This window comes from Mytilus galloprovincialis, chromosome 6 (assembly GCF_965363235.1).
Source record: "Mytilus galloprovincialis chromosome 6, xbMytGall1.hap1.1, whole genome shotgun sequence".
NCBI classification, from domain to species: Eukaryota; Metazoa; Mollusca; class Bivalvia; order Mytilida; family Mytilidae; genus Mytilus; species Mytilus galloprovincialis.
The window spans coordinates 8,684,021-8,702,093 of NC_134843.1; the positions used below are offsets into that span (position 1 = coordinate 8,684,021).

General features: G+C 31.3%; 1 protein-coding gene across 1 annotated transcript; it reads right to left on the reverse strand.

The window, feature by feature from the left end:
• Positions 1-1,566: 1,566 nt before the first annotated feature.
• LOC143078859 (T-cell activation inhibitor, mitochondrial-like) lies at positions 1,567-18,056 on the reverse strand. The gene is made up of 9 exons (XM_076253880.1): positions 17,909-18,056; positions 13,115-13,241; positions 12,461-12,575; positions 11,789-12,017; positions 11,082-11,305; positions 5,944-6,035; positions 5,347-5,588; positions 4,371-4,502; positions 1,567-2,429 (listed from the first exon to the last, which is right to left on the reverse strand). Exons 1-9 carry the CDS (start codon positions 17,959-17,961, stop codon positions 2,186-2,188), a joined length of 1,458 nt encoding a protein of 485 aa, XP_076109995.1. The 5' UTR covers positions 17,962-18,056; the 3' UTR covers positions 1,567-2,185.
• Positions 18,057-18,073: the final 17 nt, after the last annotated feature.

Genomic DNA, 18,073 nt, shown 5'->3' on the forward strand with positions numbered 1-18,073 from the left:
ACATGGTGCACAATAAGCACATGGCAATTGTTTACATACTCTTTCTAAATTTAAACATGATCATGTTATAGGCGCTTTTTGATTGGATGCAGCATGTTTTGACGTCAACCAATGAAAATCATTACCTTGTGTCTCCAAAATTCTATCACAATCTGCCAATGGTGGAGAGGAGGGAAGTGGATCATAACCCTTGGCTAGTGAAGATGTCCAAAACAGTGGAACAAGGCAATCTACGTCCAATATATAATAGACCTAAAAAGGTTTTACATTTCACATTTTATTTTTAAAAATAAAGAAGTACAATGCCCTACATGGTAGTAAACAAACAATCAAATAATAAAACAAAATCAACAAATAAATCATACTAAAATATGTTTGGCAAAAAAATTCAAATCTTCAAATAATGCTAATCTAAGATAAACATATATAAAGTATACAAGTAAACAAAACGTATATGCTGTAACACTGGCCATCCTGCCTAAGTTCACTAGTGAGTATATCAGTATAAACAATAATGCCAATACTGACTGAAAATACCTTTTATGGTATGGTATTTACAACCAGAGTATTCAAAATTTACAATATTCTATATTCTTGAAAATTTAATGGGGACTTATTTTGAGGTTTTTTATATAGACTTTAAAATCTTGATTCTACAACCTTCAGTCTCAACAGATTTACAGATAAAATGAAGAAAATACAGATATGGATTGACTATCATTAAATTTGACTCTTGTCTCTACTTTGAATTTATTCAATGGAAATTGTTTCATGCATTGTTATTAAAAAAACTCTTTTTTTTTCTAAAACTGCATGTTATTTAAGCTTTATAGAATGGAATTGATAAAAGTAAAGTGTATGCCAGTACAACTTGTTCCATAGATGATTACTGATTGTGATACAAAAAATAAATAAATTGTTCACAGCTAATTGGTAAATCAATAAATATTCATGCAAGTTGGATAATAAGATGTATATATCTTTCAACAAATGTCCAGTCTTGAAACTTGAAAAATCTCTGCTTAACATAAGCAGAATATGGTTTAAAGGTTTGATCAACTTTTCAACACTTATCAGGTCTAAAATAAGGGTACATGTTCAAATAAATAAATTGTTCTGATTAGTAATTTTATCCAGATTGAAAATATAAATCAAAAAGGTTTGGTTACTGTATCTAATTTTTGACTCATACATTAGTATTTTGCATAAATTTATATGTAGTTTACAATAAAAAAAATTTACCTAGCGTATGTCAACAATTTATGCTATTCCATTATGCATCTTCATGAAATGCAATAACAATTTACTGTGGATTCATTTATTTTAGTGGGTTCCAATTTTGGTGGATTGTAGAAATCTTCCATTTTCGGGGATATTTGATTTTGTGTTTTTTCCAAAGTCTGCACAAATTCCTATACAAAATATGTCATTCGTTGGATATTTGAATTTGTGGATCCTAGGCTCCAATAAAACTTAGTATCCAAGGAATTATAATGAATCCACAGTATTTGTATTCTGACAGGATTAAACTAAAGCAGTGAGGCAAGATACCAGGCAAGCAGTGAGGCAAGATACCAGGCATGCCTTCCAGTTTTCAGTCTTATTTTCTGGGATAATTCTGAGTAAATTACCGTTTACAAAATAACTGATTAATGTTTTCCATCTGATTACGAAAATATACAAGGTTAAACAAATTGTATCCTTTTATCACTAACAGAAACCTTGTATGATTTGATCAAATTCAAGTTGTGATAGGATTCCTTGTTCTTGGACACTCAATAACTGCCTTTATTGGCCAAATTAAAACATTAAAAACTGATACCTGCTTTATTTAGCTGCCTATTTTTTTTAGTTTTTTTTATTGCCCTGATAATAGGCTGTTCAAATTTATTACACAAATCAAAATATCTGACCATTTATAAAGTGGTCATCATGTTTTTTTACTTAAGGTATATAAATTAAATTCAATAGAAACATTCAATTTTCTACACTCTTAAATACCAGGTACAAAATACAAATTCATATTGGTATAAAATCACCAGAAAATAATATTTATGTACTATGTGTACTATGGTATGGCAAAAGTATAAAAAAAAAAAAAAAGAAGGTTTTTAATCTACACACAATTAAAATGACGGGTATAAAATAAAATTCATATTTGAACAAAAACACTGCAACTAAACATTTATGATATATCACTCGTCCAGTTCCATGGTATGGTCATTTCCCCATCATGCATCAGTGCATAGTAATGAGCTATATTTAACTTAGAATTGTGTAGTCCAGACTGTAGAAAGATTTGATCATACAATAACCTCTCACAACAATGAATCATTTTATGAGGTGATACATTTTCTTCTTTCTTCAGTGATAACAACTGAAACTCTTCTATACAAAGTTTTTTATACATCTTTTCCATCCCACCTTGTCTGAAAAAAAAAAAATAATACACAAATCTTAAACAAACAAGAGTGCACACGCTGAAATGTCTCGCCTTCTATACTAATCATCGATATTATGTTGATAGTCTTAAGTATAAATCTAAGCTTTATTACAACTGTCACATAAACTTTACATTAACCAAGATAACTAAACAAAGACCAATGAACCTTGAAAAAGAGGTCCAGGTCAGATGAACCATGCCAGGCAGACAGGTACAGCTAACAATGCTTCTATACAACATATATAGTTGACACATTACTTATAGTTTAAGAAAAATAGACCAAAACACAAAAACTTAACACTGTGCAATGAACCGTGAAAATGAGGTCACGGTTAAATAAAACCTGCTCGACTGACATAAAGATCATAAAATATTTCCATACACCAAATATAGTTGACCTATGGCATATAGCATTACATAAAAAGACCAAAACTCAAAAACTTAACTTTGACCACTGAACCATGAAAATGAGGTCAAGGTCACATGACATCTGCCCGCTAGACATGTACACTTAACAATCATTCCATACAACAAATATAGTAGACCTATTGCATATGGTATGAGAAAAACAGACCAAAACACAAAAATATAACTATAACCACTGAACCATGAAAATGAGGTCAAGGTCAGATGACACCTGCCAGTTGGACATGTACACCTTACAGTCCTTCCATACACCGAATATACTAGCCCTATTGCTTATAGTATCTGAGATATGGACTTGACCACCAAAACTTAACCTTGTTCACTGATCCATGAAATGAGGTCGAGGTCAAGTGAAAACTGTCTGACGGGCATGAGGACCTTGCAAGGTACGCATACATCAAATATAGTTATCCTATTACTTATAATAAGAGAGAATTCAACATTACAAAAAATTTGAACTCTTTTTTTCAAGTGGTCACTGAACCATGAAAATGAGGTCAAGGACATTGGACATGTGACTGACGGAAACTTCGTAACATGAAGCATCTATATACAAAGTATGAAGCATCCAGGTCTTCCACCTTCTAAAATATAAAGCTTTTAAGAAGTGAGCTAACGCCGCCGCCGTAGCCGCCGCCGGATCACTATCCCTATGTCGAGCTTTCTGCAACAAAAGTTGCAGGCTCGACAATAAAAATTAAAAGAAGAGCCAGACATGGAAATATGCAAGAATAAATGTACTAGTTCAAACCTATTGACATTTGTTTTTCTTTTAAACTTTAAGCCATTTTATTTCTGTGTTGTCAGTTGAGAATAGAAAAATTTTACTTTATTAACCTGGTTCACCTATAAGCTTGAAATCCACAAAATTTGCATTTCCAAGAATGATAATGCTCATTGTTGAAGGCTGTATATATTGAATTAAGGTTGTTTGAAATCTTGTTGTGGTAAGATGTCTCATTGGCAGTCATACTAGGTCTCCTTTCCAATTTTTTTTTAATAAAAACTAAAATAAAACTTTATACCTTGTATACATAATATTTATGTATTATTGTCATTTTGTTTATTTTCTTTGGTTACATCTTCTGACATCAGACTCAGACTTCTCTTGAACTGAATTTTAATGTGTGTATTGTTATGTGTTAACTTTTCTGCATTGGCTAGAGGTACAGGGGAGGGTTGATATCTCATAAACATGTTTAACCCTGCCGCATTTTTGCGCCTGTCCCAAGTCAGGAGCCTCTGGCCTTTGTTAGTCTTGTTTTATCTTAACTTTTAGTTTCTTGTGTACAATTTGGAGTTTAGTATGGCATTCATTATCACTGAACATGTATATATATTTGTTTAGGGGCCATCTGAAGGACGCCTCCGGGTGCGGGAATTTCTCGCTGCATTGAAGACCTGTTGGTGACCTTCTGCTGTTGTCTGCTCTATGGTCGGGTTGTTGTCTCTTTGACACATTCCCCATTTCCATTCTCAATTTTTATATTATGTGACTTACAATGACATATCCTGTAGTATCATATAGGCCTTGTCTTTATTTTCGGCTATGAATTTAACCAACACTATTCCAGGTATAGAGGAAGGGGTCACAAACTTTCCATTAGATGATAATGTCATTGGTGCTGATCCTCTGTTAAATACAACAATCTATCATAAATCACAATAGTCAATAAGCAGTATGCCAATATCAATCAATTTTGTTTGAAGATGCTGTCTTTATTTAAGGGCCATATAGCCTGACAAGAGCTGTATTTTCTTCAAACATATTGAAATAAAATAATTCTGCAGTTATTTGGATATCAAATATATATGTATAAATCATTTTGGGGCCTTGTATAGCTGACTATGCGGTATGGGCTTTGCTCATTGTTGAAGGCCATACAGTGACCTATAGTTGTTAATTTGTGTGTCATTTTGGTCTCTTGTGGAGAGTTGTCTCATTTGCAATCATACCACATCTTCTTGTAATACTTACTTGTGCAGCATATACATTTATAGGGGAGGAAATAATATTGTTAAAGTAAATTGTTAGATTCCCCAGCATCAAGACCCCTCTGTTTTAAAATTACATTTTACTTGATTATGTATAAAATTATTTGTACAACTTTTCATAAACTATTTGCAGATGATTTTTTTTAATACTGTAAATTCATTTATTTTCATGGGTATCAATTTTTGTGGATTGAGGAAATGTTGCATTTTCAAGGAAATTTGATTTCGTGGTTTTGTCGAAGTCTGTACACAACCCAATAGCAAATTTGTGATTAGTTGAGCAATTAAATTAGTGGTTCAACTGTTCCAACAGAAACCACAAAAATTGGTATCCACCGAATAATAATGAATCCACAGTATTAGATAATATAAGTAAATTGTACATAGACAGCAAAAAATGCATTTTTTCTAAAATCATGAAAACTGAATCAATAAGGATTATTTTAACGAATTGTTACACAAAATAAATCTGCTACACTTACTCTTCTACAACAAGTTCAAGGTGAGATAAATCTTCTCCATTGAAATATCTATCAACATCACCCTGACAATTCCGTAAACAATTGAGAATTTTATTGAGAATCAGTTCATATTCTGTTGCCATCATAATCTGCTTCTTCTTTCTGCGATCAATTTTAATATTTCCTAGAAGTTCTGATAATCTTTTCTCCATATAGGGTAATCTTTCTAAAACTGCATCATAAGCTGGCACATAGGACAAAAACTTAAAAAAAAGATATTGTATAGTTATTCCTTTAAATCATACTGAACATTTCTGAGGTCTTTTGGCTTGCAAACATCAATAAATAAATTTTATCATAATAAATTACTAGAATACAAAAGGAAATTAACTATTTTGCTAGGTTTGTTTTTTTGAATAGTTTCAAATTTTTGTTGTCCATGTATGTTATAACTGATTATATGTATGAGTTTTTTAATTGTTGAAGCCATATAATGACCTGTAATTGCAAACTTCCATATGTACATCATTTGTATGCTGGTCGATAATTGTCTCATTGGCAATATTACCACTTCTCCTTCTTTTTATATCTAATAAAAATTTAAGATACAAAACTCACAGTCATCCAATCTGTATCACAGTCAGCACTGCTAAGTACAACTTCACCATATAAACTGACACCAGGTTTGTTACCAAATACTAAACTTCTACCTATAAAACATGTAGTAATACTAAATACAACGTCTCCATATAAACTGACAGCAGGCTTGTTACCAAATACCAAACTTCTACCTATAAAACATGTAGTAATACTTAATACAACTTCACCATATAAACTGACACCAGGTTTGTTACCAAATACTAAACTTCTACCTATAAAACATGTAGTAATACTTAATACAACTTCTCCATATAAACTGACACCAGGCTTGTTACCAAATACTAAACTTCTACCTATAAAACATGTAGTAATACTTAATACAACTTCTCCATATAAACTGACACCAGGTTTGTTACCAAATACTAAACTTCTACCTATAAAACATGTAGTAATACTTAATACAACGTCACCATATAAACTGACACCAGGCTTGTTACCAAATACTAAACTTCTACCTATAAAACATGTAGTAATACTAAATACAACTTCTCCATATAAACTGACAGCAGGCTTGTTACCAAATACTAAACTTCTACCTATAAAACATGTAGTAATACTTAATACATCTTCTCCATATAAACTGACACCAGGCTTGTTACCAAATACTAAACTTCTACCTATAAAACATGTAGTAATACTTAATACAACGTCTCCATATAAACTGACACCAGGCTTGTTACCAAATACTAAACTTCTACCTATAAAACATGTAGTAATACTTAATACAACGTCTCCATATAAACTGACACCAGGTTTGTTACCAAATACTAAACTTCTACCTATAAAACATGTAGTAATACTTAATACAACTTCTCCATATAAACTGACACCAGGCTTGTTACCAAATACTAAACTTCTACCTATAAAACATGTAGTAATACTTAATACAACGTCTCCATATAAACTGACACCAGGCTTGTTACCAAATACTAAACTTCTACCTATAAAACATGTAGTAATACTTAATACAACGTCTCCATATAAACTGACACCAGGTTTGTTACCAAATACTAAACTTCTACCTATAAAACATGTAGTAATACTAAATACAACGTCTCCATATAAACTGACACCAGGCTTGTTACCAAATACTAAACTTCTACCTATAAAACATGTAGTAATACTTAATACAACGTCTCCATATAAACTGACACCAGGCTTGTTACCAAATACTAAACTTCTACCTATAAAACATGTAGTAATACTTAATACAACGTCTCCATATAAACTGACACCAGGTTTGTTACCAAATACTAAACTTCTACCTATAAAACATGTAGTAGTACTTAATACAACTTCTCCATATAAACTGACACCAGGCTTGTTACCAAATACTAAACTTCTACCTATAAAACATGTAGTAATACTAAATACAACGTCTCCATATAAACTGACACCAGGCTTGTTACCAAATACTAAACTTCTACCTATAAAACATGTAGTAATACTTAATACAACTTCTCCATATAAACTGACAGCAGGCTTGTTACCAAATACTAAACTTCTACCTATAAAACATGTAGTATTACTTAATACAACTTCTCCATATAAACTGACAGCAGGCTTGTTACCAAATACTAAACTTCTACCTATAAAACATGTAGTAATACTTAATACAACTTCTCCATATAAACTGACAGCAGGCTTGTTACCAAATACTAAACTTCTACCTATAAAACATGTAGTAATACTTAATACAACTTCTCCATATAAACTGACAGCAGGCTTGTTACCAAATACTAAACTTCTACCTATAAAACATGTAGTTATACTAAATACAACGTCTCCATATAAACTGACACCAGGTTTGTTACCAAATACTAAACTTCTACCTATAAAACATGTAGTAATACTTAATACAACTTCTCCATATAAACTGACACCAGGCTTGTTACCAAATACTAAACTTCTACCTATAAAACATGTAGTAATACTTAATACAACGTCTCCATATAAACTGACACCAGGTTTGTTACCAAATACTAAACTTCTACCTATAAAACATGTAGTAATACTAAATACAACGTCTCCATATAAACTGACACCAGGCTTGTTACCAAATACCAAACTTCTACCTATAAAACATGTAGCCATACTTAATACAACTTCTCCATATAAACTGACAGCAGGCTTGTTACCAAATACTAAACTTCTACCTATAAAACATGTAGTAATACTTAATACAACGTCTCCATATAAACTGACACCAGGCTTGTTACCAAATACTAAACTTCTACCTATAAAACATGTAGTAATACTTAATACAACTTCTCCATATAAACTGACAGCAGGCTTGTTACCAAATACTAAACTTCTACCTATAAAACATGTAGTAATACTAAATACAACGTCTCCATATAAACTGACACCAGGTTTGTTACCAAATACTAAACTTCTACCTATAAAACATGTAGTAATACTTAATACAACGTCTCCATATAAACTGACACCAGGCTTGTTACCAAATACTAAACTTCTACCTATAAAACATGTAGTATTACTTAATACAACTTCTCCATATAAACTGACACCAGGTTTGTTACCAAATACTAAACTTCTACCTATAAAACATGTAGTAATACTTAATACAACTTCTCCATATAAACTGACAGCAGGCTTGTTACCAAATACTAAACTTCTACCTATAAAACATGTAGTAATACTTAATACAACGTCTCCATATAAACTGACACCAGGCTTGTTACCAAATACTAAACTTCTACCTATAAAACATGTAGTAATACTAAATACAACTTCACCATATAAACTGACACCAGGCTTGTTACCAAATACTAAACTTCTACCTATAAAACATGTAGTAATACTTAATACAACTTCTCCATATAAACTGACAGCAGGCTTGTTACCAAATACTAAACTTCTACCTATAAAACATGTAGTAATACTTAATACAACGTCTCCATATAAACTGACACCAGGCTTGTTACCAAATACTAAACTTCTACCTATAAAACATGTAGTTATACTAAATACAACTTCACCATATAAACTGACACCAGGCTTGTTACCAAATACTAAACTTCTACCTATAAAACATGTAGTAATACTTAATACAACTTCTCCATATAAACTGACACCAGGCTTGTTACCAAATACTAAACTTCTACCTATAAAACATGTAGTAATACTAAATACAACTTCTCCATATAAACTGACACCAGGTTTGTTACCAAATACTAAACTTCTACCTATAAAACATGTAGTTATACTAAATACAACGTCTCCATATAAACTGACAGCAGGCTTGTTACCAAATACTAAACTTCTACCTATAAAACATGTAGTATTACTTAATACAACTTCTCCATATAAACTGACACCAGGTTTGTTACCAAATACTAAACTTCTACCTATAAAACATGTAGTAATACTTAATACAACTTCTCCATATAAACTGACAGCAGGCTTGTTACCAAATACTAAACTTCTACCTATAAAACATGTAGTAATACTTAATACAACGTCTCCATATAAACTGACAGCAGGCTTGTTACCAAATACTAAACTTCTACCTATAAAACATGTAGTAATACTAAATACAACGTCTCCATATAAACTGACACCAGGTTTGTTACCAAATACTAAACTTCTACCTATAAAACATGTAGTAATACTTAATACAACGTCTCCATATAAACTGACACCAGGCTTGTTACCAAATACTAAACTTCTACCTATAAAACATGTAGTATTACTTAATACAACTTCTCCATATAAACTGACACCAGGTTTGTTACCAAATACTAAACTTCTACCTATAAAACATGTAGTAATACTTAATACAACTTCTCCATATAAACTGACAGCAGGCTTGTTACCAAATACTAAACTTCTACCTATAAAACATGTAGTAATACTTAATACAACGTCTCCATATAAAATGACACCAGGCTTGTTACCAAATACTAAACTTCTACCTATAAAACATGTAGTAATACTAAATACAACTTCACCATATAAACTGACACCAGGCTTGTTACCAAATACTAAACTTCTACCTATAAAACATGTAGTAATACTTAATACAACTTCTCCATATAAACTGACAGCAGGCTTGTTACCAAATACTAAACTTCTACCTATAAAACATGTAGTAATACTTAATACAACGTCTCCATATAAACTGACACCAGGCTTGTTACCAAATACTAAACTTCTACCTATAAAACATGTAGTTATACTAAATACAACTTCACCATATAAACTGACACCAGGCTTGTTACCAAATACTAAACTTCTACCTATAAAACATGTAGTAATACTTAATACAACTTCTCCATATAAACTGACACCAGGCTTGTTACCAAATACTAAACTTCTACCTATAAAACATGTAGTAATACTAAATACAACTTCTCCATATAAACTGACACCAGGTTTGTTACCAAATACTAAACTTCTACCTATAAAACATGTAGTTATACTAAATACAAAGTCTCCATATAAACTGACAGCAGGCTTGTTACCAAATACTAAACTTCTACCTATAAAACATGTAGTAATACTTAATACAACTTCACCATATAAACTGACACCAGGCTTGTTACCAAATACCAAACTTCTACCTATAAAACATGTAGCCATACTTAATACAATTTCTCTGTTTAGACCAACATCAGATATATTTTTCAAATACTAAACTGTTATGTTCATAAGAAGTCGCAATTCTCAATAGTATTTCTCTTTATAAAACAACATCAGATATTTTATTCCAATACTTAAAACTCATTCTACAATTATTAAAAAAGATGATGTTGTATGATTGCCAATGTGACAACTCTCCACAAGAGACAAAAATGACACAGAAATTAACAACTGTAGGTCACTGTATGGTCTTCAACAATGAGCAAAGCCCATACCGCATAAGTCCACTATAAAAGGCCCCAAAATGACAATATAAAACAATTCAAATGAGAAAACTAACATCCTAATTTATGTACCAAAAATGAACGAAAAACAAATATGTAACACATAAACAAACGACAACCACTGAATTATAGGCTCCTGAACCAATTAGATTTAAATACTTTGAAATATATACAGCGTTTGTGCATGGAAAATTAATTCATTTTTACCTTTTAAAATATTCTTGACTTCTTTTGGATGGTTATGACAAAATCTAGAAAATGAGCGAAGACATCCCATATAATGATTGATTTCCCAATCACTGTACCAATTTATATCTTCCAATCCAACAAAATCTATCAGTTCTTCGTAAAGTTCATTTATCTGTTCCTGTATCTTCTGACTAGATTCTAATTTTAATTTGGCATCTGGCCCTTTTTTCTGTAACCATGAGCTAAAATAAAACAATAGAACATATTTTTTATGTTTTATAAAACTTGTATGCAGTAATTATAGATCATATGCAGAGTTCATGGTAACCCTTCTAGTTGTATTCAAGACACACAATTTCAAACTTAGAGGCTATTTTATTAGTATTGTGGGTCCCAGCATGCATAATTTTTTTCTCAAACAAGTACAATTCAAATATACCAATTATTATTTACCGGTATGCCAAATCTGTAACATTGGTTGATCTTTATTAAACCTGTTATTTGAAAAGCCGTAATAAACAATGATTTATTTTTTTGGTGCTTGCACATGCAATGGGTAAACCAATAGTATGTATGATTATATCTCTACCCTAGATTGATCATTGTAAAGCTTTCTTACCAGATATGAGTTAAATAATCTTTTCAAGTATGTCCTTATCATCTCCTTTTAGAGTTATATGTAGCAGATCTGAATTAATGCACTTATTTGATGTTATTCAACTTACATCAAAGTACCTGTATGTAGTTTACTAGTGGCCTGGTAATACTCATCATGTGGGTTCTGTTTACCAGTAAAATGATAATAGGATGAATCCCATCTAATTTTAGTGGTAGCTGATCCCCTTGGAATGGTATCCAGATAATCTAATGGAAGAGCTACAGACTCCAGTACTGTTGTCACTGTGGATCTGACATCTCCTGACAGTAACTTCATGTTCACATACTTGTATTTATCTATTTTATATGTTACAATTCATGTATGAAGTTAAAAATATAGCAAAATTCTCAAATAATAGTTACAAATACAAATGAACTTTGCCACAACAGAAATAGGTATTAAGTGTTTCCAATGAAATTTTTGAGTGTACTGTTACAGAATTTACATAAGAGACTACATTATTACATATAATATACTGAATATTTGAAAGAATATCATATTGAGGATTCATTTATATTTGTGGATGTCAATTTTCGTGGATTGAGAGAAAAAAATCTTTCTCATGGATTTCCTAACTAGTTTAGAAAGATTTTGCATGCATTCTTATGTAAATTTTGTAATTCATTAAACATTTGTGATATCTTTGGTTGCCCTGTACCAATGAAATCCACAAAAATTGGTATCAAGGAATAATAATGAATTAATCGTATGTTGTTACAATATATTTATTTGACATTACCATTTTGTTGTTTTCCTCTTACATAAAAGTTGATATCAGTTGGCTTTGCTTTCCCTGTTTTATGAAGGTCAGTTATATACTCGTGTAACTTCTTTAGGGATTCTTCATTTACTTTCTACAATTAATCAGAAATATGGTTTAATGCTTCTTTGTTAGGCTTTAAATGAGTTCTGCTCTGAAACAACATGAACAAAGTAAATTTTATATATATATATATAACTAAGACATGCTAATAAAGCAAATTCAAGTTCATCTATCTCACCTTCAAGATGTCGAAACATAATTTTTCATTTTCTGACTTGCACAATTTTCTGTTCTATCTTTTTTGAGAAATTCCATTGACTATAAAATATTTTAATTACATTCTAAATAATAATGTAATAAATGACTGTTTGCTATATTATCTCCCCTTCGAATTGTTGGACTGAAATGATTTGACTTTTAACACATCTTTATACAGTGTTCAGCTGCATGTATGTGATTATTTGAGTGTTAGACATTGCTGTTTAGGGGGGTTTAAGATATTCCATTTCTCATTATGACATCATCATTTTGGTACTCTTCTAGTCACTGCAAACAATAATACAATTCCCTCAGCATATAAAATGACTTATCTTAAGCATCAAGATATCAAAAACTATCTCAAGTACTTACCCTTTCTACTGGAAACTGTCCATAAAAATCTGGATGTACTGCCAGATAAAATGGTCTCAATGCTGTTGCTGTTTCACTGACTGTCAAATGTCTTTTTAAAATCTTCAGAATTTCCAAACTTGTTGTTCTACAAATAACAAATATGATTTAGTTATCTATTGATAGGGACAGTGCCTAATTAAACATAAAGCTTCCAAAAAACAAAACAAAAGTGCCCCATTAAGGTTTATATTTTCTAAAACATTTATGCAATGAATTTGAATTTTATCTACATGTACATGTATCTAGGGCATGCTATGTCTTAAAACTTTTCCAGATGCATAGGTTTGCCTGTATTCTGAGAAATTTTTGAGGTGAAAACATAGCAACTTTAGCCAAAGGATGAACCTTAACTTATGGTAGCAATACACAGTTAGGAAAAAAACTTAAAATTGACACTCATAATTTTTAAACGCCCTCTTTCCCCTCCTGTCTAACAAGGAAGGCTTTATATGTGTGTTATGCATGTATATACTTATAGAAAGAGAATCGTCCATAGATTTGATTTCTAATGGTCATAAGGGTGAAATATAATCCCTCTTGGGTGTAACCATGGCAACAATCTGCATTTCTTAGATACAAAATATAGCAAAAAAGGGGGGTGAACATGTCACAAAAGTCTCCAAAATTTGGTCTATTGGAAAATTTCAATCAATTACAGTGATACCTTTCCTGAATCCATAGGTTTATATCTATCAAGTGGTCCAAAAAAAATCATATGCATTTCTGCTTGTTTTTCCATAAAATTGAATTGAAAAGATTGAGCGCAAAATCTTTGTTGATAAACACTACGATAATTTATGGACCTATGAACGGTACGGATAAGAAAATACGGACTGTCAATCATATAAATGGCCTATAAAACATGTTAAAAACAATCTAATTGTTCATATAAACCCACTAAAAAGGCTATATTATTCATCAATTATCTAAAAATCAATTTTATTGTACAAAAACTTTCATATTTAAAAAATTCACAGGGGCCATAATGCGAAACTAAACTCCTCACTGTGTATTGCTACCTTAAGGATTAAAATTTTTTTCCCAATTCCATTTTAAATGGATTTCTGTTTTCTACTAGCTAAAACGACCAAATTGGCCTGCTAGTTTTGAAAATCGGTTCAGAAATGAATATTTTATGAAGGTTAGCAGTTGACACTGAAATGCAACAAAAAAGTGATTTTATGAAACATGCCATGTCAAAGTGCATTTTCTCCTTTTTTAGTCAAATTTCTAAAACTGTACCTTCTAAGCCTGTCTTTTCTTGTTTAAAAAACTTAAATTAACCTTAACAGTAAACAAATGTTACAAGTTAAAGCTATTTTAAAGCTCTAGAATGTCAATTTTGTTGTGTATTACCATACCAAAGCCTTGGTTAAAATTTAAGTAAATACTGAATTCATTTATAACAGCAGAAAAAAATTTAGGCTTAATTCATGCTAAATTGGGACTTTATACTTGCTAAAATAATAAATTTGATTTAGACGCATGAAGAAATATAAAGCGTCCCCTTCTAAGGTTTCTACATAACGCGCAATCTTCTTTTCCAAGGGGTAGCCAATAAAGTATCAATTTATGACGGAACCAAGTCTTTGTGTCAAAATGTCTATATTGGTTGCTAAGGACAATAAACAACAAAACTAACATATATTGTCATTCTAAAGGTTGTTTCTCCCTCAGAATTGTATCTATAACCTAATTATCAATAGATTTGTGGTATGATTTGTCTAAAAAAAAAGCAATTCTTTGCTTTGTCAAATGCCATAAGGTAGCAATACACAGTTAGGAAAAAAACTTAAAATTGACACTCATAATTTTTAAACACCCTCTTTCCCCTCTTGTCTAACAAAGAAGGCTTTATATGTGTGTTATGCATGTATATACTTATAGAAAGAGAATCGTCCATAGATTTGATTTCTAATGGTCATAAGGGTGAAATATAATCCCTCTTGGGTGTAACCATGGCAACAATCTGCATTTCTTAGATACAAAATATAGCAAAAAAGGGGGGTGAACATGTCACAAAAGTCTCCAAAATTTGGTCTATTGGAAAATTTCAATCAATTACAGTGATACCTTTCCTGAATCCATAGGTTTATATCTATCAAGTGGTCCAAAAAAAATCATATGCATTTCTGCTTGTTTTTCCATAAAATTGAATTGAAAAGATTGAGCGCAAAATCTTTGTTGATAAACACTACGATAATTTATGGACCTATGAACGGTACGGATAAGAAAATACGGACTGTCAATCATATAAATGGCCTATAAAACATGTTAAAAACAATCTAAATGTTCATATAAACCCACTAAGAAGGCTATATTATTCATCAATTATCTAAAAATCAATTTTATTGTACAAAAACTTTCATATTTAAAAAATTCACAGGGGCCATAATGCGAAACTAAATTCTAACTGTGTATTGCTACCTATGGTTAAAAAATGTTTAGGGGAAGGGTTTGGCTCCAACAAACTTTAAGCTTAACCCAGCCACATTCTGAATCATAATGTGCCTTTCGCAAGTCAGGAGCCTGTTATTTTGTGTTTGTTGTTGAATTGTATATCATGTTTATTTTTTCATTCATTGTTTTGGACATAAATCAGGCCATTAGTTTTCTTGATTGAATTTTTTTACATTTGTCTTTTCATGGCCTTTTATAGCTATAATGTACATACATATATATATTATGCAATATGAGTGGTGCTCATTGTTGAATGCCTGTATGGTGACCCATAGTTATGATAGTTATAAATTTCTAAGTCATTTGGGCTGGTGTCAGTGGCGGATCCAGAACTTTTCCTAAGGGGGGGCCCGCTGACTGACCTAAGAGGGGGCCCGCTCCAGTCATGCTTCAATGATTCCCTATATAATCAACCAAATTTTTCCAACAAAAATAGGGGGGCCCAGGCCCCCCAGGGCCCCCCTGGATCCGCCTATGGGTGTTGTCACCATATTTTCTTAATTCTATATTTGTAAGTACTGCTTTATCTCCTTTTTTCAACTGCAGTGCAGCAATACAATATTATTGTTTTCAAAAACATGATAAATGACTTGTGTTTGAATCGGTTAGTTGGCTGAAAACTCTTGTAAGTCTCTTGGTCTGGGAACACAGTTAATGTCCTTGATTTTCGTTGTCCATGAATAAAGTCCCTTGTGTGAACATTGTGTTACTTGCAATTTTTTTTATATCCCTTCTAAATTTATTTTTTCATGTGTTATGCCTAAAATAGCTAGTAGGGTGATGAAATTACACTGTAAAATAATTTGGGTCATGATGACATGAATTTCAAATTAAAGGTCCAGCTGTAGAGGTTAAGAATTAGCATCAATTTTGGAAGCTGTTAAAAGATTTCAAGACCCATATTTAACATAAAAATTGTCTATATTTTAGTCTTTAGTCTTTAGTAAGTGTCAACTTGACACTATAAACTCTCTGTATTTTTGATCGCTCTGGTAATTTTATAGACACTGGCTACGGTTACATGGAAATGTAACAATAATAAAAATATTATTGTTACATTGGAGACTAAATGCCGGAATGCATGGTTGGGTAAGGATCTGTTTAATTACGAATGTAACAATAATTATTAATGCTACGGTTACATAGCGTTATTGTTACATGAAAAACAGCAATGCACGATGGGACTAGTAATATGTACTAGATAATAAAAAATGAAGACATTTATTTTATATTTGCAATACATGTACATACATTTATTACATACAATTTATTTACTGTAATTTTTTTATTTACAATGACAATTTCTACAAATCAAGTAAGTGGTTTTTAAAGTCCGACACATTTTTTATGAACGAAATTGCGTCCTCCACGGTTACGTGTACATACAGAAGTTCTTAGTATTTAAGTTACAGTTAGCAAACTTTGCTTTTGATGTATCAATTTGGGTCAAGTTGTATAGCTGTATGAAATTTATGTCTTGATTTTGTTTAAGTTTCGCCGGTTTAAAACGCATCCCAAAGTTTTTCACCCTAAACAAAATTGGTTCAAAGTATAATGACAGTAATAAGAGTAGGTGTGCAGTTAAATACTTTAAAAAAGAAAAACCATTGAACTATATGTTTCGCCTTTGACACTCCTAATCTTGAGTATTATCTTTAAGAACATCAAAAACATTAATACGTAAAACTATTCAAGTTAAACACCATTTGATTGTTGAATAATAATATTTAATATTTATCAGTATTACAAGTATTGTTTAGTACATATGAAAGAATTAAGCAACACAACTATAGAAGATTTAAGTTTAATAAATCTAGCGTACATTGCTGTTTTTCATGTAACAATAACGTAATGTAACCATAGCCTCAGTAATTATTGTTACATTCGTAATTAATCGGTTCCTCACCCAACTTTGCATTTCGGTAATTAGTCTCCAATGTAACAATAATATTTTTATTATTGTTACATTTCCATGTAACCGTAGCCAGTGCCTTGTTAATTTTATATCGCTATTGTATAAAACTAATTAGTACGTTTATGAAGTTTTCTATTTAATTTCTCCCAAAAGTAGTACAACACACTGTAAATATATTATTGAGAAAGTGCAGATTGGATTTTTAAAATTTTAATTCATTGTCTAAAAATAATGCACTTTGAAATAAATTATTGTGGTCCCAGACCTCTTGCCAAACCACAGGCACAGGGTTACGCAAGAACATCATTTGCAAGTAACTTGAACTACGGACGAGTTTTGCATGCGTTGGCAGATTTAAATTTTTTGTATCTTTGTACCTTTTACAGATGTCGTGTGTTGCTGTCAATAAACGTGTGCTTAATATTTTCATTTTATCTATAGTTTGCTATCTTTTGCGTTTTGGATTCTAACAGTACCATTGTTGACATTTTCTGTTACACTTATCTCCCTTGTTACGCAGATCGACACCGCATCTGTTCCCG

Bases quoted from the DNA above. Each gene is read 5' to 3' on its own strand.
- LOC143078859 (XM_076253880.1), bottom strand. From the start codon at position 17,961: ATGAAAATATTAAGCACACGTTTATTGACAGCAACACACGACATCTGT. The intron at 4,503-5,346 runs GTAAGTGTAGCA...TGTATTTAACAG, and splicing joins CTTGAACTTGTTGTAGAAGA to AGGATCAGCACCAATGACAT. The intron at 2,430-4,370 runs GTAAGTCACATA...TTTTTTTTTCAG, and splicing joins ATACTACAGGATATGTCATT to ACAAGGTGGGATGGAAAAGA.